General features: G+C 51.8%; 12 protein-coding genes across 12 annotated transcripts; 6 read left to right on the top strand and 6 right to left on the bottom strand.

The window, feature by feature from the left end:
* Positions 1-188: 188 nt before the first annotated feature.
* M436DRAFT_53860 (serine/threonine protein kinase-like protein) lies at positions 189-1703 on the bottom strand (the record flags this gene model as incomplete). Its single annotated transcript, XM_013569157.1, has 1 exon — positions 189-1703. One exon carries the CDS (start codon positions 1701-1703, stop codon positions 189-191), a length of 1515 nt encoding a protein of 504 aa, XP_013424611.1.
* A 2500-nt stretch (positions 1704-4203) lies between these two features.
* M436DRAFT_53870 (uncharacterized protein) lies at positions 4204-4779 on the top strand (the record flags this gene model as incomplete). The annotated part of the gene is made up of 1 exon (XM_013569160.1): positions 4204-4779. A coding segment is annotated over one exon (576 nt), but the record flags the coding sequence as incomplete, so codon positions are not given.
* A 458-nt stretch (positions 4780-5237) lies between these two features.
* Positions 5238-7251, top strand: M436DRAFT_53694 (MFS general substrate transporter; the record flags this gene model as incomplete). The annotated part of the gene is made up of 3 exons (XM_013569126.1): positions 5238-5938; positions 5988-6268; positions 6320-7251. 3 exons carry the CDS (start codon positions 5238-5240, stop codon positions 7249-7251), a joined length of 1914 nt encoding a protein of 637 aa, XP_013424580.1.
* A 558-nt stretch (positions 7252-7809) lies between these two features.
* Positions 7810-8775, bottom strand: M436DRAFT_66391 (uncharacterized protein; the record flags this gene model as incomplete). Its single annotated transcript, XM_013569202.1, has 1 exon — positions 7810-8775. The coding sequence occupies one exon, from the start codon at positions 8773-8775 to the stop codon at positions 7810-7812; it is 966 nt and encodes a 321-aa protein (XP_013424656.1).
* A 1820-nt stretch (positions 8776-10595) lies between these two features.
* Positions 10596-10979, top strand: M436DRAFT_84575 (uncharacterized protein; the record flags this gene model as incomplete). The annotated part of the gene is made up of 1 exon (XM_013569267.1): positions 10596-10979. One exon carries the CDS (start codon positions 10596-10598, stop codon positions 10977-10979), a length of 384 nt encoding a protein of 127 aa, XP_013424721.1.
* A 476-nt stretch (positions 10980-11455) lies between these two features.
* M436DRAFT_84574 (nitrogen permease regulator 2) lies at positions 11456-13457 on the bottom strand (the record flags this gene model as incomplete). The annotated part of the gene is made up of 3 exons (XM_013569266.1): positions 11456-12582; positions 12647-13108; positions 13403-13457. 3 exons carry the CDS (start codon positions 13455-13457, stop codon positions 11456-11458), a joined length of 1644 nt encoding a protein of 547 aa, XP_013424720.1.
* Positions 13458-14145: 688 nt separating this feature from the next.
* On the bottom strand, positions 14146-15762 carry M436DRAFT_53505 (mitochondrial-processing peptidase-like protein subunit beta; the record flags this gene model as incomplete). The annotated part of the gene is made up of 4 exons (XM_013569088.1): positions 14146-14536; positions 14589-15283; positions 15338-15415; positions 15475-15762. The coding sequence occupies 4 exons, from the start codon at positions 15760-15762 to the stop codon at positions 14146-14148; spliced, it is 1452 nt and encodes a 483-aa protein (XP_013424542.1).
* Positions 15763-16160: 398 nt separating this feature from the next.
* M436DRAFT_53294 (uncharacterized protein) lies at positions 16161-16738 on the top strand (the record flags this gene model as incomplete). The annotated part of the gene is made up of 2 exons (XM_013569049.1): positions 16161-16296; positions 16368-16738. The coding sequence occupies 2 exons, from the start codon at positions 16161-16163 to the stop codon at positions 16736-16738; spliced, it is 507 nt and encodes a 168-aa protein (XP_013424503.1).
* A 425-nt stretch (positions 16739-17163) lies between these two features.
* M436DRAFT_53313 (P-loop containing nucleoside triphosphate hydrolase protein) lies at positions 17164-19959 on the bottom strand (the record flags this gene model as incomplete). Its single annotated transcript, XM_013569052.1, has 1 exon — positions 17164-19959. The coding sequence occupies one exon, from the start codon at positions 19957-19959 to the stop codon at positions 17164-17166; it is 2796 nt and encodes a 931-aa protein (XP_013424506.1).
* Positions 19960-20642: 683 nt separating this feature from the next.
* Positions 20643-21965, top strand: M436DRAFT_53771 (uncharacterized protein; the record flags this gene model as incomplete). The annotated part of the gene is made up of 1 exon (XM_013569141.1): positions 20643-21965. One exon carries the CDS (start codon positions 20643-20645, stop codon positions 21963-21965), a length of 1323 nt encoding a protein of 440 aa, XP_013424595.1.
* A 111-nt stretch (positions 21966-22076) lies between these two features.
* Positions 22077-24747, bottom strand: M436DRAFT_66384 (uncharacterized protein; the record flags this gene model as incomplete). Its single annotated transcript, XM_013569201.1, has 6 exons — positions 22077-22532; positions 22584-22690; positions 22744-23783; positions 23955-24006; positions 24071-24401; positions 24454-24747. 6 exons carry the CDS (start codon positions 24745-24747, stop codon positions 22077-22079), a joined length of 2280 nt encoding a protein of 759 aa, XP_013424655.1.
* Positions 24748-25342: 595 nt separating this feature from the next.
* On the top strand, positions 25343-27023 carry M436DRAFT_84567 (uncharacterized protein; the record flags this gene model as incomplete). Its single annotated transcript, XM_013569265.1, has 2 exons — positions 25343-25570; positions 25632-27023. The coding sequence occupies 2 exons, from the start codon at positions 25343-25345 to the stop codon at positions 27021-27023; spliced, it is 1620 nt and encodes a 539-aa protein (XP_013424719.1).
* Between the last annotated feature and the right edge of the window lie 745 nt (positions 27024-27768).

Below are 27768 nucleotides of genomic sequence, written 5' to 3'. Positions count from 1 at the left end.
ACACAGCAGCAAACAAGCAAATCAACCGTATGGATCAATGTATTGCAGCAACCTCTATCTCTGTGATTCCTTGGCTTGGTCGCTGTGTGACTACCAATCTTTATTGATGTACACAAAAACATTGCCTCAAACTTCATCTTGTGATTTGCACTTCTCTGTCTGGCACGCATCGCGTCGCTGGACAATATTCACATGAACTCAACCTTGTCGAGCAGACTTTGACTAGCAACAAAACTGAAGCCACCAAACGGGTTGGATCCAAACTCGAGCTCCTTTGTACTCGATGCAATCTCCATACCAGTCATGGTAGAATCCTGCATGATGGTCGACTTTCTTTCATCCGCTGGAGACATTGGTAGGTCTGTAAACTCCTTGGAGAAGTTCTCAGCCAGTTCCGGGTCGGTGATTAGAGGTCGAATAGGAGGTTCCAGTTCGCGTTTTGCGAGCTTCTTCCAGTCAATCTTGCGGAAGAAACGGTGCTTCTTGATAATGTCAAGATCCTTGGGCATGTTTGCTCCGAGACGCTTGTTGGTTTCCTTACGCAAGAGACGAGTGAGCAGATCTTTCGAGTCGGGGCCAAGGAAATAGGGCATCTGCAACTTCTGCTTGAGGATGTTCTGCTGAATCTTCGCGTTGTTGTTGCCGCCGAAAGGAGGTGAACCTGTCAGTAAGTCGAAACCGATGGCACCGAGCGACCACCAGTCAACAGCAAATCCGTATGCAGTGCCTTGAACGACCTCAGGTGCCATGTATTCGACAGTGCCTAGGAATGAGCTGCACGAGTCATCTTCGAGAGCAACCTTGGACAGACCAAAGTCGGTAAGAAGCAGATGACCATCCGAGTCGAGTAGACAATTCTCTGGCTTCAGATCACGGTATACAACGCGGACATTGCGGTGTAGATGCTCAAGAGCAAGAACCATCTCGGCCATGTAGAATGAGGCAACCTCTTCGGAAAACATGCGCTCCATTGCCAGGTGGGTGAAAAGCTCACCACCTTGAGCATACTCCAGGATCAGATAGAGTCTTTCGTGGTCCTGGAAAGCGTAGAAGAGCTTGACGACGAAGGGATGGCGATTGACACTCTCCAAGATGCTGCGCTCGGTACGAGTTTGCTCGATGAGACGCTTGTGAACAGTCAAGGAAGCCTTGCGAAACTGCTTCTGAGCGAACAGGCGACCAGTGGTACGCTGTTTGACCAGATGAACCGTACCAAAAGCTCCCTTGCCCAAGCACTTGAGAGGTTCAAAGTCGTCGGACGACATCTTGCGCAAAACAGACTCAGTACGGAGGCCACCTTCGACGGGGAAGGCATGTCTAGGTGTCGAACAGGCGTCTGCGCTGGCAAAGTCGTGCTCGAGGTCGATCTGGTATGTTTCCAAGTCCTTTGCATCGACGTCGCTAGCGGCCGAGGACATGGTTGGAGTGCTGTCGAAATTGGAAGTGGTGCTGTTCTCGCGTGTCATGGAGGGCGCAGAAGGAGGACGGCTGATGTTGAGGGCGTCCAGCTGCATCTTAAGAGCACTGATGCCCGAGCCACTCGAAGCACTCAGTCTGGGGCTGTTGGCTGCTCCGTTCATACCGCGCACACGCGGCGTCATAAGTGGTGATGGACATGCCGAAACGTCCGACTCTTCTCCCCCAGAGGTTATGGGTGTCTCGAAACCTCGAACGACATTTTGAGCGGGAGCAGCAGGAGCCATGCCGCCCTTCTTCTTCTTCTTTCTCTTGTTCTTCATCAGGTCGCTCTTGAGAATGGCTGACAAGGGTTCAGCTGCGGTGCCTGGTGGGCTCATGGTGAAGGTGCGTCTGGGAGAGATCTCCTCAGTCGTGTCGGCCATGTCGGTACGGTCAAGGTCCATGGCTGGCATTTTGGTGTCGGTGGTAGTAGTTGCGGCTTGGGCAAGCGTATATGATATATGATATGATCCGATCCGAAGTGGTTTCAGAGCGTGTCAGGAGTTGTCGAGTTGGGTGAGAGCGAGCATGCGCATGTGATTTGCGAGTCTCAGCCCTTGTCTAAGAAGACGTCCGCCTTTAGTCAAGGCGGACCTGGCACTACGGGCCACAGCAAGGATGCGAAACTCGAGTCGGTACGCGACAGACCGGCGACAGTGTCGGGCACAATAGCGGCAGAGATGCTGGAGAGGCAGCAGAAACGGACGGGATCGGTCTGAGTGTCGAAGCCCATAGATGAACGGAAAGCAATTTGGTCAAAAGGTTGGCTGTCTAAGCAATATCGCTGGAATACCGTCCAGCGACTCTCAAGTGTGTTTCTGTTGTTGTCGAGGTTAGGGGAGAGAAGAGAAAAGCAGGACCGTTCATCGCTCCTTCCTCGATCTCGACTCCACACGAACCAACTTTCTTGCGGCTGAGCCCCTTCCGCTTCCGGATCATCATGACATGCCAGCCCGTGGTCAGCAACTGCCATCGATATCTACCGCAAACACTCTCGCTTCTGATACTTGTTCTGATGCGCTACTTGTTCTGATGTCGCTTCAGTTTCTATGTGTTCTCCTTCTCTTCGACAACATGAACAACACTGCCTCCGAGAATCAGGTGGCTGGTTTCAGCTCGGGTCAAGACTTCTGGCCACTTAGGCCCGCAACCAATCCCCAGCTTTTGTTCTTCACATGTCAAGCATGTCAACGTCTTCGGCTTGCGACCTCTTGTCATGAACCCATTATCAGCAGACTTGGCTTTTGAACGAACTTCCATCAGGTCTATGATATCTCTTGTTCCTTGAAGACACCGAGAAGTCATGCGTCGGACGAGGTAGTGTAGATAGGCTGCAGTCAAGTAATCTTTGAGAATCGTCTCGATCTCTTGACACCCAATTAACACCAGAATGATACTGCGACCTTTGGTCACAGCTCATCTATGGGCTTCGAACTCATTCAACTTGGCGGCCTCAGGTTCGTGACCAAAGAGTCAACAGTCCTGATCACGAAGAGAATTTGAATTCGAACCCACGGTGGGTGAAGATGGTGGTGAAGCTGTAAGCGCCCACCCCGAAGTGGCTGTAGCATTCCAATTTACGCGCCCGTCATTGCCCCGCTATGCACTGATGATCTTATCCAACGTTTCTCTACTATTGGTCGGGACTGCCTAGGCAAGCCTTAGAATAGGCACATTAACAACATATACTGGGCTGGTTGAAGAGGAGGTGGGTATGGAGGCTGGATGCTCGACGTCGTACAGCATGAGGGAAGGGTGCAGCGACGTACAAGCAAGCCGTTTGTCAGGCTAATTGCTGGAGTCCTGGGTGTTCACAGTTGCCGCCCTCCATCAGCGTACAGATGACCAGAGTATCAAACGATAGTTTAAGTCGCAAGCACTTCGAAACGCTGATTACAAAACAGATACAAGAGCAGATCAAGAATGGTTGCTGCTAAGAAAAGACCAGCCATCCATAGCGCGACCATCACCTGCATACCTGCATCTTGTCCCGCATTGTCCAGCCATGCATACCCGCAACAGAAACGCCTCAGCCGTCCACCGGGGCATTCTTTAGATGGGTTGGTCCAATTAGAGCACTGGAAATACGCAATATCTACGGGCAAGGTCTGTTTGTCCGTACGATATGCACGTCTTTTCCGCCTGCCAGCCATGCATTCAAACCTGGGCAATCGATGTCGTGTCTCATCATGCAAGCGCCCAACAAACGGTCCTTAAATATAAGGGTCCAGACGAGCGCTTCTGCACTCTGGTTCTTTGTTTCGTATCAATCTTGGACCTCTTGAAGTAGTGGGAAAAAGGAACTTTCTGCTCTGCATCCGTCTTTCCTGTGCTGTGCCTCTTTTCACTGCCTCAACATTGTTGGTAGTCAGGTGGTATGATCTTGCAACGAGGATGGACACCGGGTTTCCTCGCTGACCTAGTCGGGCTCTCACTAGACCATATCTCAACACATCTAAATTGGCATTCACTTTCGACTCAATTGGCTCCGGACGGATCGTAAACATGAAGATCTCAGCAGTCACCACTGCACTGGCACTTCTGCTACCGGTGTCTGTTGTTGCAGCACCGACAGTTAAACCACGCTGGTCTTCCCCCTCCTTTTGGGCTTCACACTCTGGGCACACACCATCAACTCGTCGTGGCTGTGACTATGCCCTCTGCGATCTTTCAAAGGCAAGATTACCTCAGGGTGCGTTACCACATCTGTTTGTCTTTTACAGTGCATTTGACTGACACGATACAGCTCCGACACCTCTTCCACTGCCATCTCACAACTTGAGCTTGAGTCACGTCTCGATTGGGCGTGGCACTCAGAACTACACTTGCGATCTGTCCAACAGCAACGCAATACCTGTGGCTGTAGGCGCAACGGCATCTCTCTACAACGTGTCCTGCATCGCTGCCAACCATCCGGCCCTGCTCTCCATGATTCCTGGTATTGCTATCAACCTTCCTCTGCCTTCTTCATCTTCTGCAATGTCACCAATCAACATGGACCTAGCTGGTCACCATTACTTCCTGGATGCGACCACACCATTCTTCAACCTAGACACGGAGATACATTCGTATGGACTGGGCGCTTTCAAGAAAGCCAACGGGTCTGCTGCACCAGAGGGTTCGGTGATTGGTGTAGACGGAGCTGGTATGGGAGCCGTGCCATGGCTTAAGTTGACGGAAAAGATTGGAGTCGAGGGCAGCCAAAAGCTCAAAGAGGTCTTCAGGGTCAACACTGCCGGAGGTCAACCACCTGCAACATGTCGAGGGCAGCAAGAGAGTATTCTTGTCCAGTATGCCGCTGAGTATTGGGTTTATGTTTGAATGGTCATGTTCCTTTCTCTTTGTGCTGGTGGATTAATGCTGTGGAAATGGAGGGATAGAAAGCAATGGTCGGGCGATGTGTATGTAACGGAACCTACAATCAAAATATTTGCACATTATCCATTCATTGAAGCTAGTCGTGAGTTGTGGTGAACAGATGAGGCTCTGTCACGATCGGAGAGAAGTGCACGATTGGCGATCGAACGGCGCTGCCGGCAGCCGAGTGCGGGCCGCAAGAAGCGTTCGCTCAATCTCATCATCAATCAATCTCGACGTCATGTTGATGAGCGTGAGAGGAAAGTGAAAAAGGGCCTTCTTATCAATATTTGGTAGGTACCCGTAGCAATCAATGTAGGTGATCATTCTGTCCCTTCGCTCTCTCTCATTCCTTGCTCTCTATCTTGTTCGACCGCCAGCAACTCCCTTGGCTCGCTAGAACACTTATCAAGGACACGGCCATGCAATCGTATCTGCAATACCACAGGTTTCGGCGGACATTGGAGACACAAATCGAGACCGATCGCAACCGTACACGTGCAGTCGACCGCGTAAATCAGAACCTTCCTCCCTCCGATACGTCAAGAGCTAGCGACCCCGAAAAAGATGTCGAAAGAGGAGAATCAGTCGCATCCAGCGGCGAGAATACAGCCGTGGATGAAGCCACCATCGGGGCGACCGCTGAAAACTCAAATCACGGACACGGCACAGAAGAGCACGAAGAAGAATTCGACATAGGTGCTGAACACGACGCCGAAGATCCTGGCGAGAGAAGAGATGAACTCCCGCCCAACAGCCATGATATGGAGGCCCGCCGAAGACAAGGCGATGCAGACCTTTCACGCCTACCCACTACGAAGAGTGGTCGCTCAGGCCTCAGCAGATCTGGTACCGCTCTGGGACATATCTTGACAGGTGTGCAGGTGCGAAAAAGGGAAGAACACGAAGGTGGAGAGGGCAATGTTTTCATCGTTGACTTCCAAGGAGATAGAGATTCCTTGAACCCGCACAATTGGGGATGGGGCATCCGGCTTTGGATTACATTCATGGTTGCGAGTATCGGTTTCGTGGTTGGTGTGGCTTCTTCGATTGATTCGATTGCTATTCAACCTGCCAGCCAGGAGTTTGGCATTTCAGAAGTTGCAGAGAGTCTGGCTACTGGGTAAGTCTCTTTTGCACTTGCCTGAAGCCAGTAACGCTGACGATCATAGTCTATATCTCATCGGTTTCGGAGCAGGTGCACTCTTCGCTGGCCCTTTCTCAGAGACGTTGGGCAGAAATCCCATCTACATCGTCACCATGGCTATATACATCGCTTTCCTTGCCGGAGCTGGAGCCTCGCAAACCTATTCGCAGCAATTTGCGACCCGCTTTTTCGCTGGCTTCTTCGGAAGCACTCCTCTTACTTGTGCGGGTGGTTCGCTCTCAGACATCTGGAATGCTAGCGAGAGGACGTTGATGTTTCCTATCTTCGCGAACGCCGCCTTCTTGGGTAATTGATCAAGTAACCCTTTGCATCTTATCAGTTTCTAACTCTTGTTAGGTCCTATCATTGGGCCTGTAATTGGCGGATACATCGTTGAAAGCTCTCTGATCTCTTGGAGATGGACAGAATGGATCACGATAATCATGTCTGGACTTGTTTTGATATTGGTGTTCTTCACACTCCCCGAAACATTTCCACCTATCCTTCTGAAGTGGAAGGCTGCACATCTACGTGCTATCACCAACGACGAGCGATACAGAGCAGAAGTCGAAGTGCGAATGGATCCTTTCCTCACTCGTCTTGGTCGTGCTTGCTACCGGCCTTTCCTGCTCACAGCTACCGAGCCTATCATCATTTTGGTCGCACTGTACCTCACCGTGGTGTACATCATCTTGTTTACCTTCCTGGACGGCTACGACTTCATTTTCGGCGAGATACACAATGTTAGCATCGGTGTCCAGGGCCTATGCTTCCTCGGCATCGCACTCGGCCTCTTCCTTGCCTCACCCCTCGTCTTCCTCATCCGCAACCTTGCAGCAAAAGGCATGGTAAAAGCAAAAGCCAACGGCAAAGATAAACTACCACCAGAGTTCCGCCTGTGGTACGCCATGATCGGCGCTCCGACCATCCCAATCGCCATGTTCTGGATGGGTTGGACATCCTCGCCAGAGATCAGTATCTGGTCTCCACTTGGCGCCTCTGTGCTTTTCGGCTTCGGCATCCTCTGCATTTTCATCAGCAGCTATCAGTACATCATTGATGCGTATGAGATTTATGCTGCTTCGGCTTTGGCATCTATCACGCTAATTAGATATGTGGCTGCTGGAGCCATGACGGTGGTGGGAGTGCCGTTCTATCAGAACCTGGGTGTGCATTATACGTGTACGATTTTGGCATGCATCAGTGCTGCTATGGTGCCCATTCCGTACCTGTTTTACTTCTATGGGCACAAGATCAGAGCTAGGAGTAAGTATGCTCCTGCCGATTAGATGGAAGGTGTAGGTACAAAGGATTCCATATCTTTCGATGCCTTCATAGAAGTTCTTGATCAGTTTCAGCCATCAAGATGCACAACTTGTACTGTCTCTCCGTGTGCTAAAGTTTGTAAATCTCAAGCTTCTCTCACAATAATTCAGATCGAGGATTTCACTACCAAAAGACACAGTAACTACCAGCACTAGACATGTGTCCAATGAGGAACTGAAGGATACCGCGTCTCAATGGAATCTATCCCATCTCTTGAAAGCAATGTGCACTTTGATAGCTGTATGCGATAGTCACATTGCGCAATGGAAGTTGGGAGAGTGTTTGTATTAGATCAGAAGTTTGTGTTCTTTACTTCATTGCTCCATCCTTGTTCATGTTTGGCTTTGTACCCTCGGTCATCTTTTTCGCTCCTCCCTACGCCTTCCTCGTTTCTTCCGGGACTCCTGTCAGGCTTGCTAGGTCAATCTGATACGCTTGTTGGGAGACTCCTCGCCGACAGTGACCTGTGTGGCGTTGTAGACAAGCTGCTCAACGTTGCTGGGCTGCTGAATAGCAGCGCCCTATTCCTCATAGTCGAGCTGCTGAACCTCAACAGGTTGCTCAATGGCAGTAGACTGAACACCGTCAGCGAGCTGAGCTTCGTCATCATCATCCTCGTCAATCAGGTCGATAACCTCCACCTCCTGCCGCTCTCCGCCTTCATCTGCCGCTGCCTCATCCTCACTCTCAGTAACCTCAGGGTCCTCAACATTGATGATCAATCGATCCATCTCACCCCCAAAGCGTCTGGCTGACGACGCGTGTCTCTCCAGCCTCTGCTCAGTTGACCTAACCATCTTGCTGACCTCCAATCTGATACGACGGAGCTGCTTGTCGTGGAGATCGTTGATAGTGTTGATGTGAGCGGCTTGAGCGATGATATGCTGCTCCTGCTGTGCGAGTTGGGCGTACAGAGGGTTCAATTGACGTTCCTGGCGAGTGAGAGTGGCGTACAGAGAGTCCAGTTGGTGTTGCTTGCCGAGGTTTCTGTTGTGGGCGGCGGTGATTCTGTTGTTCGCGTTGTCCAGAGCGCCGTGTTGGTTGGTGATGATGGTTCTGAGTTCGCGAGCTGTTGCTGTTTTCTCGCCTTTGAGAATTTCGACATGGCTTTTGAGAATGGCGATTTGGTGCTTGAGAGCAAGGTTCTCATCTTGGAGTCGGGTGATGAGATCTTCAGGGGTCGGTTGCTCTTGGTCTTCGCCAACTGTGCCGTCCCAGATGTCCATGTCGATGTTCTCGACTTCAGTAACAGGGTTGATAGATTTGTGGGTAGCGTTGCTCTGTTCGCCAATGGTGAGCTCGTTGGCAGGACCACTCCTTGCGTCACGTCCGTTGTCCTCGAGATCGTTGTTGCTAGAAGTAGCGGTAGGAAGGTCCATAGCCTCATCGTGTGCCCGGTGGGCGAAGTCGATGGAACCCACGAGTATGTCACCGCCAACATCTTTCATGCTGGCGTCGTCGTCCTGTTCCTTCTTACTGGTATCCATGGTTGCTGCTTGAACAGTCGTTAGCATTATGAACGAATGTCAGGAGTGGTCGCGTCGAGTACCTTGTGCTGAGCAAAACACTGGGGTGTGGTTATGCGAGGAAGAGGGGAGATCAAAGAAGACGCATGGGAGGTCGAGTCAACGTTTTGATCTGGGGCTCGAGACCTGCGCCGAGACGACTAGATGTGGTTGCGAAGCGGGTTTCCAAGGACAATTCGAGGAAGCACTCAAGCATATGACAAAAGCGCACATTCGAATCCAAATAGTAACACCACAATTGTGGCTCTCATTTGGCCCTTAGCCATTGTTATATGACCATCGAAACAGTTCTCAGCGTCGATACTACGCATAGAGCTCTGTTGTGATGTGATATGCTGGTCGACCCTATGTTTCTCGCGATAAACCTGGTGATACTCTTAAGAGGCAGATAGGCATGCGATGCAGTCAAACTTTGATCGTAGTTGCAGAGTACTCTACGACCTTACTAGTAAGTAGAAAGCGCTAGGACAACTGTTCTTGAGGTTCGGCTCCAAGATACCACAACAGCTTGAATATCAATTGGCAAAACAGAACTCTACCCACGGGCCGTTGTAGGTAGAGAGACAAACTTACACCGGGTGGTGCAGTTATGCTCTTTTGTCAGTCCCAGATCCAGAGTCAGTCCAGGGTCAGTCCCAAATTCAGAGTCAATCCAGAGTCAGTCCCGGTCCAGATCCAGATCCCAGATAAATCCCACAGTCAGACGCTGGGGATCGAACCCAGGCGCTTCCTGTGTTGTTCACCCCCCGAGAGCCACTACACTAAAGTACTTCCGCACAGTTGTGTAGCTTCCTCGAGGGCACTGACAAGATGACTATCTGGCTAGTATATAAGGGTTGAGTAATGGGAGTGAATGGATTGTGATGCTCAGGGGTAAGTGAGTGAGAACTGTCTTCTTGGTCTCCATATCTCCTTCTCAAGTGCGATTGTGGATTCTACTTGTCTCGTGTCTATACTTGTGATGTTGTTCTGCTCTGTCCCTTGCGATCTCTAAAGTAGCTGAGTGGTGTTGATAGACATACCATCAAGAATACGAAGGGTTCTTTGCACGACTCAGCTGAAACGTCACTCAGGGGTAAAAGTAATACACTGGATCTCTCGATGCGGTCGACAATTTTTGATCTGGAAGCACATGTCTTGAGCATTGATTCCCGCTCGAAAATGTTATGCAGCTCAATGGCTGATGCTATCCATAAGATACGAAAGAGCACAGCAGTCGCCGCTTCCCTTTGAATGGCTTCCCAGATCGAATAAGCATCGTGAATTCTCATAGTACTCTTTGCAAGTGAGGGTATTCTTGTTTATATCGTCACGTCAACACAGCGTCTCGGCGCCGGATTTGTTTGTTCACGTCGACGACCGGAAAGTGTCACATCACTCTCACTCCTCGACTGTCACCCCTCACCCTCACTGGTCGTCGACACATGACCACGAAAGCGCCGCGCTCACCATTTATCCTCTCTCCCTCTTACACACACATCTGATACTATCTCACATCTTATACGCGAGGTTTGACCGAGCCCTCTGTTCGAACAACACACATATCAATCTCTCTCCATACAAGAAAGCGCATCAACAAACTTGCTACAAGCCCCTTCAATCGACTCTTGAACATTGTTCGGGCCATTCATCTTCATCACCTCTGCTACGCCTAAACCAACGCCAATCACTCATCCACAGGACGCACATCTCTATCACAACATGTAAGTCTACAAATCTCTACTTGCCAAACCTCATTCCCTACTGATGTAACAAACAGTCACTCTACAACCACAAGCACAATGTCTGCCATCGACGAATCCATGACCGACAGCATGACCGAGGCCAGCGATCTCGCCGTCTCAAAGACCGTCCAGCAGCTCGGCAACGACCTCATCACTGACCTCTCCGAACGCATCGTTGGCACCCAGACCTTGCTCGACATGCACAAGACCATCCGCACCAACTATGAGAAGGACCTCAGACGCTTCCACAGAACCGCCTCCAACAGTCTCAAGAAGGGCATGACTGCTGTCCAGGCCTCTCTCGCTCACGTCGACAAGTCTCTCGAGATCCAGCGCAAGATTGTCGAGGAGACTGAGGAGATTGCCAAGTTTGCCCGCGAGCAGTTTGAGTTAATTGAGCAGCGTCAGGCTGCTATTCGTAACATGGTCGAGAACGCCTAGAAGGCACAAAAAGTTCTGGCAGCTTGGCTGATGGAGAGAGTGCAGGGAGACGAGAGGAATCTGACGGTCGCGGAGAATCTGGTGATTCGAACTACGCAGCTATCACAGAAATGGATGCGTGCAGGGTCAAGTTCAAATTTGCACCAGTCTGGTGGGACTTCTCTTGACTACCTACAAAGATGGTGGTCAGGGTCATTAGGGGAGGCGTTCATTACTGCAGTTCGGGGAGTCAGAAGTGTGTCGTGGCGAACAAACAACGCATTCCTTTTCTATATCATCAGCATCGCTTTGAGCAAGGTACAGCAATGAAAACAGACGGACAACTCTTTCTTTACCAAGCACACCGAGAGAGATAAGAAAACCATTCAATACTTTTCCCTTCTGTGCACTCACCGCGACTTCTTGTATTTATGATGGTCTCGTCTCCACTTCCATCTCCCTCTGATTTTTCGACTTTTCGTAGTCGCCGGACTCGACTATCGATTCACGAACACCACATCCCCCAACGCCCTCAACTTCTTAACGGCCTCCTGCTGCCCCATACCCGTATCCGTACACACCTCATCCAAACAATGACACCCATCCAAATACCTCGCCAAAAACTGATCCGCCAAACTCCTCCCTTTGCCCAATTCCTCAGCACCAGGCATCTTGCCATCTGCCGCCTGCTCTTCCATCTTTTTATTCTGATCCTCCGCTTCAACAACATCGACTTCGTGTTTACCTCTGGCAACCATACCCCCAAACCCACCATCTAGAGCTGCTTCTTCGTGCAAAGCGACGGGGGTGCGCCATCCACTGCTCATGGCAGCTTTACGCCATGTTTTTTCCGCGTGGCGGTGTTTGCGCATTGCTTCCTCTGCGGCCGCTACTGCTGCATCGGCGGCCGTGTCTGCTGCTCTGAGGGCAATGGCGTAGCGGTGGCTGCGGTACAAGAAGCCTTTTATGATGCCAAAGGTGATGAAGCGGCGGATGTCGATGTAAGCTAGTGAGGATGCGTGGGCTAGGCACCAGTCTCGCAGGGGAAGGCCTTGGCGTAGGGAAGCGTAGAGATGGAGCACTGTTGCTCGTGAAGGAGGGGTGGGTTGGGAGGACGCCGAGGATGGGTTGAGATTGCTGCTTTTGTGGTGTTTGAGGAGGGAACTTGAGGGGCCGTTGTAAGAAGAACTTTGTGCGTGGGTTGTGGCGGCGTTTGTGGTCGAGGAAGAGTCGGCGATGCTGTTTTTGAATGGCGAGTGGGGTGTTACGATGTATCTCCTGCACTCGTCTTGCATCTTTGTGTCCTCGACAAAGACGCCGATTTCGGCTGTTGCTGCGTAGATGGCGCCAAAGTGGAATGTGTTGAGCATCAAGATGCAGCCATAGTATAGCAAATGTGCGAGTGCTCGTCGAGTAAGTGTTAGATCCGTGTCAGCGAGTACAGCAATCTTTTGCACCGAGTTGATGCCATCGATATACGGTATGATTCGCTGGACAGTCAGATCCCAAGTATTCGTCTGCAGACTGCTGAAGCGAACAGTACTCAGAGGAACATGATAGATCTGTATCGGCGGCGGTGGTGACCTGGTAGGAAACAGTTTGAGGTTCAGCGTATTCGAGTCATCTGTGTTGCACCGTGTCAGCATTCTCTTTTTCCCTCACCATCATCGCCACCAGAAGATACTTACCAATAGGAATCATGCACTCGCAATAGCAATTCAAATCCTCCAACACCATCTCACAAATCGCAAAAACGCGATTACCGCCCCCGTATCCCCTCTCCCCAGCCTTCACCCAGCCTTCCCTCCTCTCCTCTTTACTCAACCACCCAGTCTGCTCCTCTAAATTCCTCATCAACCTCGCCAATTTACTCACCACGCTCGCATAAGCACCCCATTCGGCCTTCTCATCAACCACCAAGCAAAAATTAAATATAAAATCAGAGCGGGGATAGAGTACAGGATTGTGAATGCAAACAGGAAACCCAATGATGCGGTGGTGGGAGGCGAGCAGACTCAACGGGCGATCGCAGAATTCGCGGCGTGGGATGATGTGGTTGGATACACTGGGGAAGTGGAAGAGTGGTTGTTGGGTTGTGTTTGCGAGGGGGATGACGCTGCCTTCGGGGACTTGGTGCAGGACGGTGGGACCTGTGTGATGGGATATGTCAGATATTCAGGTCCTGTAGATGGGTTTCTCGAGCTTTTCCCTTTTGGATACAATAACAATGTGATTTGGGCATGGCATTTGCTTCTGGAGCTGCATTTGGCCGTGTCTGACCACAGCGATATGACGCTTCTATCAAACGGTACCGCCCTGTGATCAAGGGCGAGAAGCAGCGGAAGCGAGATGAAGTCTGCCGATGCACATGGGGGCGACGAGATGAATCGAAAGGCAGAGGACAAGAAATTCGATATCAAGAAAGCCACAAGCGCGTTACATACCTTTCTCCTCGTGAAACCTCGCGTAGAAGATCGCTTTGAGCATCGTGTCCGACATCCTGAGATATGTTCGGGCCTCTCCAGACTCAATGGTCTCATTCACGAATTTAGACCAAGTCCCTTGAATCGGTTTCGCGCCCCAGTCAATCTCCCTCGAGTGACGATGGGCACAGTGCTGGTATACTTGACAGCTGGATATCTTTGATTCGCAAGCTGATTAACGTCATTCGCAATCACCAGGCTGGGGCGTGGGTCCTCTTATAGGTACATGATAGACTTTTCCGTAATTATGCTCACGCAGAGACAGCAGGACGATTGGTTGTACCGTGGATGAACGAGTCAATGTGATGATGTTGGAGATGTAGGTCTAATGGTCCAGGGTTGCTAGACTCGCGAAACAGCCAAATTGTCATTGACCAATCAGAGCACAGCAAAAGATAACATCAAAAGTCTAGACATCAAAACACAACGACACTCAACAAGACTCAACATGACAGACAAAAGAAAATGAAATAGATTTGAAAAAAGGTAAAACGGGCTAAATGTACATTTTTGAGAGTGAACACTAAGAACCCGGAATCGGCATCTCACTCTCCATCGTGTCGTGCGATGCTGCTCCGCCGAGCCAGAGAAATGGCCCTCCAGCATCTTCTATCATATAGACTTAAACAAAAGGGGATATTCTTTTTCGGATACCCCTCTCTCATCTAAATAAGAAAAACATTAAACACAGAATATGACTATCCTTACGACAGCATTCTGGTCATGTCGTTGCGGACTCTCGAGTAGTCAAGCAGACCCTCGATCTGACCAACAGCGGAGATGGCAATGTCGCGGTCCCAGAGCTTGCGCTTGGCGAAGTCCATGACGTCCTTGGCGGTGATCTGGGAAACAACACGCTCAACCTCCTCGGGTGCGAGACGGCGGCCGGTGGTGATGATCTGGCGACCAATGTCCTCGGCAACAGCGGTGGTGCCGTCGAGCGAGAGAAGGATCGAAGCCTTGAGCTGGGCCTTGGCGCGCTCGACCTCGTTGTCGGAAACCTGGAATGACAGGCGCGACCACTCACGGAGGGTGAAGTGGACGAGATCGTCGATGCGGGTGACGGCGTCGGTGACGAGGTAGATACCCCAGAGACTGTATAATATTAGCGAGAGTCAGGTCAGAGTAGCTGTCGATGTGTAATTACCCAGTGTCGCTGTAGCTAGTGGAGAAACTCATGAAGCTGTTGGCGAGCTTGTGCTCGTGGATGAAGGTGCTGAGCTTGCTGCCAAGGTAGGGCGAGTTGCCCATGGCGCGGTCCCAGTTACCGACAATGGCCTGAGTAACCAGAGCGGTGAAGTAGTCGTCGTCCTTCCAGCTGACACCCTCAACGGCAATGGCGATGTTGGCGGTGGGGATGGTGTCGTCACGGATACGGACCTCGGAACCAACAAAGTCAGGCTTCTCCTTCTGGGCATTGGCAATGGCCTGGGCGGTTGAAGTTGGGGGAGCCATGGGGATGTTGCTGAAGTACTTCTCGGCGAGCTGGACGAGCTCGTTGTGGGGGACACCACCAGAGCCAACGAGGACCATACGGTCAGCGGTGTAGTTGGTCTTGATGTAGTTGGTGAGATCGTCACGGGTGATGGACTGGATGTTCTCCTTGGGGCCGAGGATGGTGCGACCAAGGGGCTGGTTCATGAAGGCAGTGGCGTGCAAGTGGTCGAAGACGACCTCCTCGAGCTGCTTGTCAACCTCCTCCTGCTCGCGAAGGATGACGTCGCGCTCGCGCTCGATGGCCTGGGTCTCGAGCTTGGAGTTTTGGAGAATGTCGGAAAGGATGTCGACAGTGTTGGGCACGTCCGAGTTGAATGACTTGGCGTAGTAGACGGTGTTCTCGCGCTGTGGGGGTTGTTAGGATGAAGTTCTCATGAAGAGTCAGAGGGCGAGTCTCACCGAAGTGTAGGCGTTCAGGTGGCCACCCATGTTCTCAATCTCGAGCTCGAGCTGGCTCTGGCTGCGCTTCTGGGTTCCCTGCAACGTCTCTTAGATTGTGTCTTCGCATTGATGTGTTACTGGCGGTGGTGGTGTACCTTGAAGGCAAGGTGCTCGAGGAAGTGAGCAGTGCCGTTGGTCTTGTCGGTCTCGGCGCGGCTGCCGGCATCGATCCAAACACCGACGGTCGAGGTCTGGGCGTAGGGCGAGTGCTCGGTGGCAATAGTGAAGCCGTTGCTGAGGGTGGTGCTCTCGGTCTTGGAGCCGTGGGAGACGGGGGTAGCGAGACCGCGGAAGCGCGACAGCGAGCCATTCTTGATGGCGTTGATGGCGGTGCGGCTGCGCGTGGCGTGCTGCAGGTTCAATGCGAGCCGACGGGAAGCCATTGTCGAGGCCATTGTTGGCGACGGGGGATGTAGGCGGAGATGGGGGGAGAGGGTGGGTGGTAGTGGCAGCTGTTGGCTGGATGCTGTTGCTGGTATGAGGACGTCGGACTTGCCTCTTTTCTTCGGAACAAGCCGCCCGCCAACAATGGTCAGCACGAGAGAGTCGTTGAGTACAGTTGAGAACGAAAGTTGCAGAACTCTGCGAATATACCAGCACGCACAACTGAGCTTCCACTTTCTTCCGCATCGGCGAGTACCCTCGGCATAACTAGATCGTCTATAAGCCAATCACGTCTCTGCCAAAGGTACTGCCGTACTCCACGTTCTCGTGCTTGTCTGAAGCCATACAGAAGGTCGATACTCGCAGCTGTATACAGTCCACCACACACACACACACAATGGCCACCTCATTCCGTCCCGCCCTGCTGTCGCGCCAGCTGCTGGCCCAGCGCACACCCATGGCCCTGCGCGCCTTCCACGCCTCGCCCACCCGCGCCATTCTTCCCCCATTGCCCCAGGTCATCAAGGGCACCAGTACGCCAATGAGCCCATGCTCCACAACCTGTCCCCCACCACCACCAACACTAACACGCTTCCTCTCTCAGTGAACGATGCCGCCACCGTCCCCGACCCATCCTACGCCCATGGCAGCTACCACTGGAGCTTCGAGCGCTTGATCTCTGCCGGCCTGATCCCTCTGACCATCGCTCCTTTCGCCGCCGGCTCCCTCAACCCCGTCCTGGACGGCCTCTTCATCTCCACCATCCTCATCCACTCGCACATTGGCTTCCAGTCATGCATCATCGACTACTTCCCCAGCAAGCGCGTCCCCAAGACCCGCAAGTTCTCCATGTGGGCTCTCAACGCCGCCACCATCCTGGCCGGCATCGGTTTCTACGAGTTTGAGACAAACGATGTTGGTCTCACCGAGGGCGTCAAGAGAATCTGGAAGGCTCAGAAGGTGGTCGAGGTGTAAAAATTGAATCCATCTTTCTTGCTTCTGTTTTCGTTCTTTTTTTCTTGCTCACAAATAGCACCCCTTGGGCTCTCGGAGTTGTGTAGATAACACCCTTTCATTTTCTTCCTACCACCATGACTTTTACATGTTCAACACACTCTGCGCTATCTGTCGTGATCGGGATACTGATTCGAAATACCGCTACCTTGATTATGGAGCAAGACATCCAATCAAACTTTGGCACGTGAGGAAAGGGAGAAGAGACAAGATACGATGGTTTGTACTAAATTTCTGAATTCTGTATCGACAAAGTGCGTGCAACAGCTAACTACAAGTGCTTTTCAAAACCCCCCCCCCCCATTGCTAAACTCCATGCTCAAAAATCTCCCCGAATGCTCTTTATACCTTCTATTCCTTAACTCATTGCTTTCATCATCTCTTCTTTAGTCATAAAGTTCCATATCACCCTCTTCTCCGTGCAACTCGGCAACTGCATCCTCCTCGTCCCACATCTCCGAGTCTTCGCCATCAGAGTCAGTGTGGTTAGGAAGAACCGTGATATGGCCGTCTTCAAGCACAACTCTAGCGGTCTCGCCATCACGGATAGACCCTCTGAGAATGAGTACGGCAAGTCTGTTAAGGACTTCCTTCTCGATCAGGCGAGCCAGAGGACGAGCACCATAGGCGGGTGAGTATCCAGCAGAGCCCAGGTAATCCTTGACGTCCGCTGACAACTCGATGCGCACGTTTCTTCCGTTCTGCGACAGACGCTGTTGAATCTCGTCGAGGCGGACGTCGACAATGCTGCGGATCTCCTTCTTGGAGAGGCGGTTGAAGATGACAATGCTCGAGATACGGTTCAAAAACTCGGGCAGGAAGTAGTTGCGCAAGCTACCCATGACCATCTCCTTGGTTGTAGGGTCAATCTTGCCGTCGGGTGCGTTGGGGCGGGCGAGGTACTCGGCACCCAAGTTGGATGTCATGACGACAATGCAGTTGCGGGCATCGACAACACGACCTTGGCCATCAGTGATGCGGCCGTCATCCATAAGCTGAAGCATGACGGTAAGGACTTCCTTGGCTGCCTTCTCAACCTCGTCGAATAGAAGAATGGAGAAGGGGCGGCGGCGGAGTGCCTCGGTAAGCTGACCGCCTGCATCATGGCCGACGTAGCCAGGAGGTGCACCGATCATACGCGAGAGCGAGTGTCTCTCCTGGTACTCAGACATATCGAAGCGGATCATGGCGCGAGCATCGTCGAACAGGAACTCGGCCAGTGCTTTGGTAAGCAGAGTCTTACCAGTACCCGAAGGACCACAGAAGAGGAACGAGGGTGGTTGGTTAGGGTTGGCAAGACCAGAACGCTGCAGACGGATGGCATTAGCGACCGATGTGACAGCTTCTCTCTGACCAACGACGATCTCGGCGAGATGGCGTTCCATTTGCAAGAGCTTGTCCTTCTCGGTAGTTTTCAGGCGAGTGACGGGAATACCAGTCCAGCGTGCAACAATCTCGTTGATCTGATCAGGGCCGACAGCATCAGTCAGAAGAGGAGTTTCGCCAGAAGCTTGAGCCTCTCTGAGCTGGTCGAGATCAGAAGCGGCCTTCTCCTTTTCCAGTTGCTTGATACGTTCTTCCAAGTCGGGAATAGCGTAGTACTTGAGGTCAGAAGCAGTCTGCAGGTCTCGCATACGCTCGGCTTCTTGCTGCTTGGTGAGGAGCTGATCACGCTTGAGTTTCGCCTCCTGGATCTCCTTTCCACGAGCCTTTTCGCTGTTGTACATTTCGCGAAGAGGCTTGAGGTCTTCCTCGACGTTGGCAGCCTCGGCCTTTGCTTGAGCAAGGCGTGCCTGCGAGGCTTCGTCCTTCTCACGGTTGAGTGCGTGAATCTCAATTTCGAGCTGACGAAGCTTACGTTCCATGTTGTCGATGGCTTCGGGCTGAGATTCGCGTGTGACCCGAACGGCAGCAGCGGCCTCATCAATAAGGTCGACAGCCGAATCAGGAAGACGTCGTTGAGTGAGGTAGCGAGCAGCCAAGGTAGCAGCAGACACAATGGCACCATCAAGAATGGTGACACCGTGGTGAACTTCGTACTTCTCCTTGAGACCGCGAAGAATGGACACAGTCTCAGGGACCGAAGGTTCCTTGACCAAGACCTGCTGGAAGCGACGCTCGAAGGCTTGATCTTTTTCAATGTACTTGCGGTATTCGGACAGGGTGGTTGCACCGATACAGTGCAGTTGACCGCGGGCAAGCATGGGCTTGAGCAGGTTGGCAGCATCCATGCCGCCTTCTCCTGAAGAGCCAGCGCCCATGAGCAAGTGAATCTCGTCGACAAAGAGAACAATCATCTCCTTGGCGTCTTCAATCTCCTTGAGCACACCCTTCATGCGTTCTTCGAACTCACCACGGTACTTGCTGCCAGCGACGAGGGCACCGACGTCCAAAGAGAGCAGTCTGCAGGCGGCCAAGTTGGCAGGAACGTCTGCATTGATGATGCGCTGAGCGAGGCCTTCGACGACAGTGGTCTTGCCGACACCGGGCTCACCGATCAGGACGGGGTTGTTCTTTGTGCGACGTGACAAGATGCGGATGACTCTTCTAATCTCTTCCTCTCTGCCAATGACGGGGTCCATCTTGCCCTCTCGTGCCATGGCCGTCATGTCGATGGTAAACTTCTTGAGGTTCTCGCTCTCTTCTTCAGCATCGGCCGTCTTTGAATCAACGCGCTTGTTGCCTCTAATTTGCTGGATGGCATTGTCGATGAGCTTGGTGTTGGGCACATTGGCCTCGGCGAGAGCCTTTGTGACGGTGGGATCCTGAACGAGAGAGGAGATGAAGTGGTCGATAGCAATGTAGCTGTCCTTTTGTGTCTTGGACAATTGATCGGCGGCGCGCAAGACTTTTGAGAAGGCAGGGCTCATGGAGAGATGCTCTGGGGGAGGGTCCTGGCTGGGTAGACGGACCAGAGCCTTGTTGAGGGCGCGGGTGAGTAGTTGGGGGTCTCCATGGGCTCTCTCGACGACCTGCTTGAAGAGTGGTGCTGATGCAGCGCCGTGTGATTCATGGCCAGTCTGGTTCTGCTGGTCCTTGCTGAGGTCGGGAGGAGGATCTAGCAGAGCGACGGCCAAGTGGATGGGTTGCAGTTGTGTGTGCGAGTATTGTTGGGCGAGCTCTTGGGCATCGCCCAGGGCTGATGCAGCCTTGTCGGTGAAGGACATTCCTGAGGCTGCCATGTTGGTGTGTGATTATGCGTGTGAGAGATTATCGAAAAGTGTATTGTGGTATAGGGTCGTGAGTCGTGAAGCGTAGAGGAGCGAATGCTGTGCGTGTGGTGTTGTGTGTCTATGTCTTGAGTTCTGATGGAGTAGAGAACAAAGACGTCGACGAGACTGATATAGGCGTGAGGTCTTCTGAACAGAAGAGACTTGAGCTCGCCAGCGAGCGCCAGATGATGCTAGCATGATCAAGATCAAGGCAGAGGGACAGGGTCGCTGCGAGAAGCGTCCAGAAGCTTCTACGTCACGCTGCGTCTCAACCCCACATCTGTCACATGCAAGATTATTTTGCATTATCTCTTTTTCCTCTCTTTCCTCTGCCCCTGAAACCTCTATCCGGTAGAGCCAACGGCTTTGATGCCGCTCACGTCTGTTGGGCACGTCTTCCAGCCCATATTGCACGACTCACGAGATATCTCTCTTGGGCTAGCCCTTGGCCGCAGCTGAGCCCCAGCTCGCCGTTCGGTCCAGTCAATCAGTCATGCACATCCATGGTCGCTGCCCCTAATCTCACCCGTTGGATTATTCTCTGTCGAGCCATGTAGGTACAGACTCTCGCAAATATCTGTAGGTCTTCATTGTCTCCCCGAACCCTCCTCTACTCCCCCTCTGCTTGTCGGTCATTTTCAATTGGAGTCACTATGGTGTCGAGTACCTCGTCCACGTCCACCGTGCGGATACTGTCATTCTTACTTATTCTCGCCATCACCTACATCATATTTGTTCCAGCCCACCCAACTAAAACAACCCTATTGCCGCCGACAGACCACGACCGTCAAGCGTCCTGGTACGAAACGCATATCTCAACCAGCAAGCCTGCCAAAGATACCTCGGTGGATGCAGAGAGCGACATTGTACAAAAGGAGACGGAACAACAAGATGACAGCCAACCTCCCAGCGACATTGGCGACCACATCTCGAGCAACAACGAAGCCGTCGACGACGACCAACTGACCGAAGAAGAAAAAGCCGTCCAAGCCGACCACCAAGCCCACGGCCAAAACGAACCTACACGAGACCGTCCAAAGCTGCCTGGAAAACCAGACACCACAAAACACTCAACAGCACCTTCACACACCTCCATCATCACCGAACTCGACCTACCCGAAATACGCCACCACACCCAAACCAACAATGCCTCTGCCGCCGAACACCTCATCCTCGTCGTAACCCACGACGAATCTCACTGGGGCCATGTAGACGGCACACCACGCACCTTCCCCTCCTTCCTCGAATTCCTAAACGACACTTCCGGTCTGCCTGCCCCGTCCATCTCCCTCGCGATCCTCACGACCACTGAATCAGCATATGGGCACTACGTCTCGGCTCTATCCACCCATCCATACGCAAAAGCCCAAGTGCTTCTCTACACACCCACGATTCCCGAGGATGAAGGACCCGCAGATCGCCATACTGCTTCTTTCCAAGCTATCCGCCGCAAACAAATCGCCGTCGCGAGAAATGTACTCATGTTCACAGCTTTAACCACCGAAGCACACATTTTCTACTTCGACTCGGATGTCATCGATGCGTCTCCTGGCATCTGCGCTCAAATGCTCAAACAAGCCTCTGATCCAAACATCACCATGTCGCCAAACATCACGCTCCCAGAAACAATTTTGCCAGTGGGCTTGATCACAGCCAGAGCGCAAGATGGAGGTACATATGACTATGATCTCAATGCTTGGTACAAGCAAAGGGAGCAGCATATGCATGACCTATTGCCATTCGCAAACTCTGAGGAAATGTTTCCTTTGCAGTCGGTGGGAGGCACGTTGTTGTATATCAATGCTGTTTTGGTCAGGCAAGGATTGAGCTTTCCTTGGTGGTATGTGGTGGGCTCGACTTGGGACAAGGAAGGGGGTGATGGGATTGAGACGGAGGGGATCTGCTACATGGCTGAAAAGTTAGGGTATGGGTGTTGGGGTTTAGGTGGAGACTGGCATGTTGTGCATTCGCAATGATCTTTGAGCGTGCGTACGTTCCTACTCTCTCTTTGATCTTCATGTTTGTCTGCTTCTTGATAGCCACTGTACACCCCAGCTGTGATATAGACTTCCTTTCTTCCTCCTTTGTTACAGCAACATATCGATGTCGACATGCTCCTCCTGCTCAGCATCTCTCCTTCTCTTTCTTCTCTCTTCATTCGCACCACTGTTGCCGCCATCTTCTTTGCTCCCTTTCTTCTTCCGTTCCAGATGTTTCCTCAACCTGTCTTCATCTTCCTGATCTCTGGCATCCTTCTCCTTCTGAACTTCCTCTTTCATCACCTCGAGCTCGCTCATCAGCTTGACCTTGTCTTTCTTCTCCTTGTTCAGCTTGTCGGCCACTCGCTCCAGACTTTGCTGTCTTTCCTTCTCTTGCTTGTCGAGCAGCTTGTACAGATCGGCAGGTTTGCTGTCGTCTTTGACATCGCAAGCGTCTAGTACTGTTTCCACACATTTGTTTACGGTGCGAGAGTTCCGCTCGTTGGTGGTCACTTGCGAGGACAAGACCTGGATCGCACCGTCTGTCCTAGGCATGTTCTCAAGCTATGTGGATCTGTTAGTCTTGCTTATCGAATTCATGGGTAAGCAGCTTACTGTCCAGCGGCTCGCGTGCAACATGGCGAGCTTGAAGATCCTGTGCGTACGCCCATCCACGCCTTGTCCTAGTTTTTCTTTGATGTAGTCGTCGAAGTGTTCCGAATCTGTTCCTGTTTAGCGATTCCGAGTCGAACAAGGAAGAGGCATAGCGGCTTACATTGGCTTGCTAAGACTGTCGTGACACCATCATTCGAGGCTTGACTGCTTATCGGGGCACGAGCTGGTTGCTGAGACGAGGCAGAACCTGGGTGTGGTTGAAGCGCCCTGAAGGGTGACTTGTCATTGAATTCTGGCGTACTGTCGAGCTGTTCGTGATCATCGACCAACACAAAACCGTTCGGTTGTTTTCTGACAAAGATTGGACCAGAAATGTGAGATCTGTCTGTACTTGATGCAAATCTTGGCTTTGCCTTAACAAAGAGTGGTCGATCATACTCGATTCTTGTGCTTGCAGGCGGTGGACTGCTTTTGGATTGCATAGCTCGTCCTGCATTGGAGATCTTCTCGGTGTGCTTTTTCGTCAAAGGCTGTGATGATGCTTCCACCGTAGTGTTGGTTGTGTTTCTAGCCGCAGCTTCTGTTGTCGGTCCTGCATCTCTTGAATTTGGCGTCGACGTAGCAGTTCCCTTAGGCACTGCTTTGATTTTGCGACGGCCAACTTCGAGCATTTGTGTAGAGAAGCTTGTCTCCGGATGGATCTCTGATGAGGGATCGATTGGCTGGAGCGGTATGTGCTCGAAAATAGACTCTTGTTTGGGTAGACTGGAGAGGTTGAGGGTAGAGTGTGGTGCAAAAGATCTCACAGCTCCCGCGTTTGTTTGTCTCAAATCCGTCTCGTGCTTCTTTGTCGCTGTATTTGTTGCCGACTGATCAGAGTTCGTGAGATCAATAGGATTGCTCCTGCTCGTGGGAAGTTTACTGTTGGCGGGATACGATGGATTTTGGTCCCAGCGATGGTAAACAGCATATTCGGAGTTGTACTCGGGATTTTTCATTTGCAACTCCAACGCGTCCAAAATTTCGTACTTGTTTGGTTCTATACCAGTTTCCTTGAGAAGACGATATGCTGTCATGTCGAACTCCCTTCTCTCAGCTACCCACGCTTTGTCGTACTCCAGTTGTATCTCCGCCAAAGTAGGATCTCGACCTTCTCGGTTGATGAAAACTGATGCGAGCCCATCCCGCCAGTCCTGGTTCCTGTGAATCAATTTGACAGTAATGCAATCATCGTCAGAAGATTTGGCCATTGCGATCACGGTGCAATTGGATGAAGACGAGTTGTTGATGTCACGGTATGAACAAAAGACGAGGACGTACGTTGATGAATCACGGTAGAAAGTCAGGATGAGAAGCAAAAGAGTTCATTACTTTTGATAACTAAGAACTGCAGGTGCGATGAACGTCATGTGCAGATTCGGTGCTGTAAGGCAGGTGGTCGGAACAGGCAAGAGCGTTCGATCTCATCTCCCCCAACTAGTGAGTACCATTGACGGTGCCTTCCTCCTTGACGATACCCAGCTTTGCATCCATCTTAGCGATATCAGCTTGGATTTCGCAGATCTCTGCATTACCAGGAAGGTCGGCTTCCAGGTACTTGACTGTCTGCTTGAGAACCTCATCATCCTTCTCGTGGATGATGCATGCAATGTTGAGATTAGTGGTATGGACACCAGCGGCACCAAGACCATCTTCGCCAGCATCAATCGCCGTGGACTCCAGAAGACCACTAAAGTCCTCGAATTGGCGAGAACGCAACTCGAGGTGATCCTCTAGGTCCTTGACGATGGCGGCTCTAATGGCCGAGAGTTTCTTGGCCTGAACAGTGGTCAGTCCTGGAACGCCCAGATAGGAAAAGCATAAGACTTACCATCTCGAGTTCGGCCTCGAGAGCGGCCTTAGTGCGAGCTGCTTCGAGCGACTGGTTGACGTGCTCGTCAACGAGAGCCTCGACTCTGGCGTTGATAGAGGTCATAAGATCCTTGGTCATGGTCTTCTTGAGTACGGGCATAGGCGAATTGGTTTCGACCATGATGTCAACCACATTGCAGATGATGTCCATAACAGAGTTGGTGATAGCGTGCTTGACAACCTCGTCGATGGGGTTGTTCATTATGTCAGGCATCTTAGCGTTGGCCATGTCAGTCATCTTAGCCTCGGCCATGTCGTTGTGCTTGTCCATGCTTCTAGAATTAGCAATAGTACCGTGGATAGATGCCCTGATACTTACTCGGCGAAGCGCGGAAGAATCGTTGTTATGCGTCGAGGTAAGATGGAGAGAAGCCGCAGCGAAATAAATGTTATGAGCACCTGTAAAGTGACGGGAAGCCCAATGGTTCCGGAAACGAACGGAAACCTGCTCCACGTCGACAGCAGCGTCGAGTCCGCAAGAAGCTGTGTGAGTGATTTTAGGGGTTCGAATTCTGCATATCAAGTCCCCCTTCATGACCCACAAGTCTCAAGCATCTCGTATACGATAGCTACCCGTAAGTTTTGCTTCCGGAGCATACCTGTGGGTCAATACCAGCCTGACATCAAGCCCACAAAGATCCATTGCTTGGAGATACAACTTACTCAAGATCCTAGCCAAAACGTTCATTCAACGCAACGTTAGGCGCAGTTCTCCCAATAGCTGCACCATAAGCAGCACCTCTCGTAGCAGCACAGCTTTCTTGTCTTTGACCTCTTCAAAGCGACTTTCCTCTTTGTGGTTCGACAGCAATCACAGCTTACAAGCTTGACGCCTGCCTTCCAGCAACATGTCATTACCATCTCAGGGACTGCGTGAGCCTCGTGGCTTACCTCCTAAGCCTTACGCAGCTGAAGACGATGCCGTGGTCCAGCAGTGGCAAAGTAATGGAGGAGCTGAACGGGCTGAGCTGATGCCTCCTAGAGAGGCTGTATTGCCGGCATCCTCGTCAGGCCACGAGATGCAGCCAGAGGTCTCAGCACAGGGCCTGTATCCATGGCAGGTCAGTTATTCTCAGGTAAGACTCCAGAGGTGACGGTCCTTTGCTAGACCCAGCAAGACTGACTCCTTGATACTAGGCCGAGAGATACCATATATCCGAAGGTCCAGAGGACAACACCAGGCCAGCCAATTTGCGTAAGACAAACGAAGACGACTTCTCGGAACAGGCTGCAGTCGCCCGCGCACAGTATACTCGTGCATTTCCGCAGTTTGATAACGGTCTTGCAGTCGATATGCAAGGTTGGAGCCAGAACGTCGCACAGAACATGACATACTACCCCCAGACCTGGCTCGGAGGTGGTGGTTTGCTGAGAGATGTTGTTGACGGTGCCGAGCAGGATGAGCAGACCCAGTTTGATGGCGGAACACGTTTTGATACGTACACCTGGGGTACGGGATCGGACGAGAGCCTGCCAGTGGTCGCAGCATTGGATATGTCTTGGCAACTTGATTCGTTCTTCCGTGAAAGTGTCGATGGTCGAAGAAACGCTGCCTCAGAATCTCTCTCTCCGCTATCAAGACCAAGAGACTCGAGGACAAACCAGCCGACGTCATTCGAGGAAGGTCCACTCTCAGACATGCAGTATCCTGACCTCGGCCCGGACATGGATGAGACGGCATTCCAGCACGTTCTGCCTACCACAGAACGCCGCGAAACGGAGCCCAACAACAGTGAAGGTCAAGCAAAGTCCGCCGCGCTTTCGAAAGCCTTGAGCGAGGCCAGATCAAAGAGAACCACATCGCTCATGGAGCCAGTGTCAACACACTCAGCAAACACCCTCGGTCCTCATTCCAACAGCGACACAATTCAATACCCACCCGACATGTCTCAACCCGATCCCCACACTTACCTCGATGCGCGCGATCTCAATCATGTCGACGGTGCCTCTCTACGCGCTTCCAGATCCGCCAGCGAGACTTCCGAGCTCGACATCTCGTCGTTCTTGGACAGTCAGGAGCCTGCCACCGCTCATCAGCCAAAACCCATCCAAAACAATCACCGACCCGAGCAAATACACATCTACCGCATCAGCGAGATTGTGGTCGACATCTGCAGAAGTCCCCGTGACCAGCGCGAGAAGGAGGCTATAAGACTTCTCACATCTCTCGGCTTGAGCCAGTCACAGCAACATCGCGCCTTCAAGATCTACGCAGACATGGCTGCCCATAACAAAGAGACAAAGAAGGATGCAGAACCTCTTGTGTTCAGAAAGTGGCTCTGTCTCTTGATCTACGACGTACAGACCCGAGCGAGTGCCGCCAACAGCGCCTCCAAGAACATCAATGATGCCAGGATCAAGGGACTCTTCTGCAAGGAAGGCATTCATCAGTTGAAGTGTGGCCATACCTGCCGCTCCAACGAAGAATGCGGCATGAACTGTGTCATCTTTTCATCCTACCCTGACACACCTATCATCGACGTTCGCATGTCGGAGCTCCCTTGCAACGAGTGTGGCAACTGGCTTTGAGAGATGGCGTGGTTGTAGCTAGAGAGTTGGCCTGCGAGATCTTCCATGAATGGCAGGTCACCGAGGATTGGCGCGAACAGACTGCGAGGAGGACATGGTTTACAGAAGAAACACCAAGGATACGGGTGGCCCTCGAATGCTTCTGGTCGAGGGAATACGAGTAGAAGGGGTCTCGAGCCATCAGCTTCCTGGCGTTGGTTGATCAAACTGATGTCGTTGGAGAAGGCCGTAATACGAAGTTGGTAATGGAGGGCGATTAATCATGAGAGCTTCGACCAGAGCTTGGTAGGAAGAGAAGGGCATCACCCCGTTTCTGCAACAGTATAGAAGAATACACAAACCTTCTCCGTTTGTTGAAAACAGATCCTTCCTGGAGATAATTGCCAGATATTCTTAAAGGCTTGTGCCGCCGTTGCTGAAGCTCTGGCGACAGCCATCCTCGGACAGGTACCTTGGGCGATAAGTTTATTGAGCCTGTAGATATATAGTCCTGCCTGCCGTATCAAGCTGCTGATTCGAGACGTTAAGTGTTGGTGAGAATGAGAAGCTTGAAGATCCTCAGGAGCAATGGTATCTGTCGGCGAATCTTCGGCATATCTGAACGTACTTTCCTCGTTCAGCATTGCATATTTCCTTATTAACTAACACAATACAGTTATACCAGCTCAAACATACAGCAGAGTGTCTATCAAATCAGGAGACTTATTTAAGTCAGGTTCCTGTGTCTTTGTGTACTGATCATGTG

This window comes from Aureobasidium namibiae (assembly GCF_000721765.1).
Source record: "Aureobasidium namibiae CBS 147.97 unplaced genomic scaffold scaffold_16, whole genome shotgun sequence".
NCBI lineage: Eukaryota > Fungi > Ascomycota > Dothideomycetes > Dothideales > Saccotheciaceae > Aureobasidium > Aureobasidium namibiae.
Note: the sequence above shows the minus strand (reverse complement) of the source record. Positions and strands in the feature narration are given on the sequence as shown.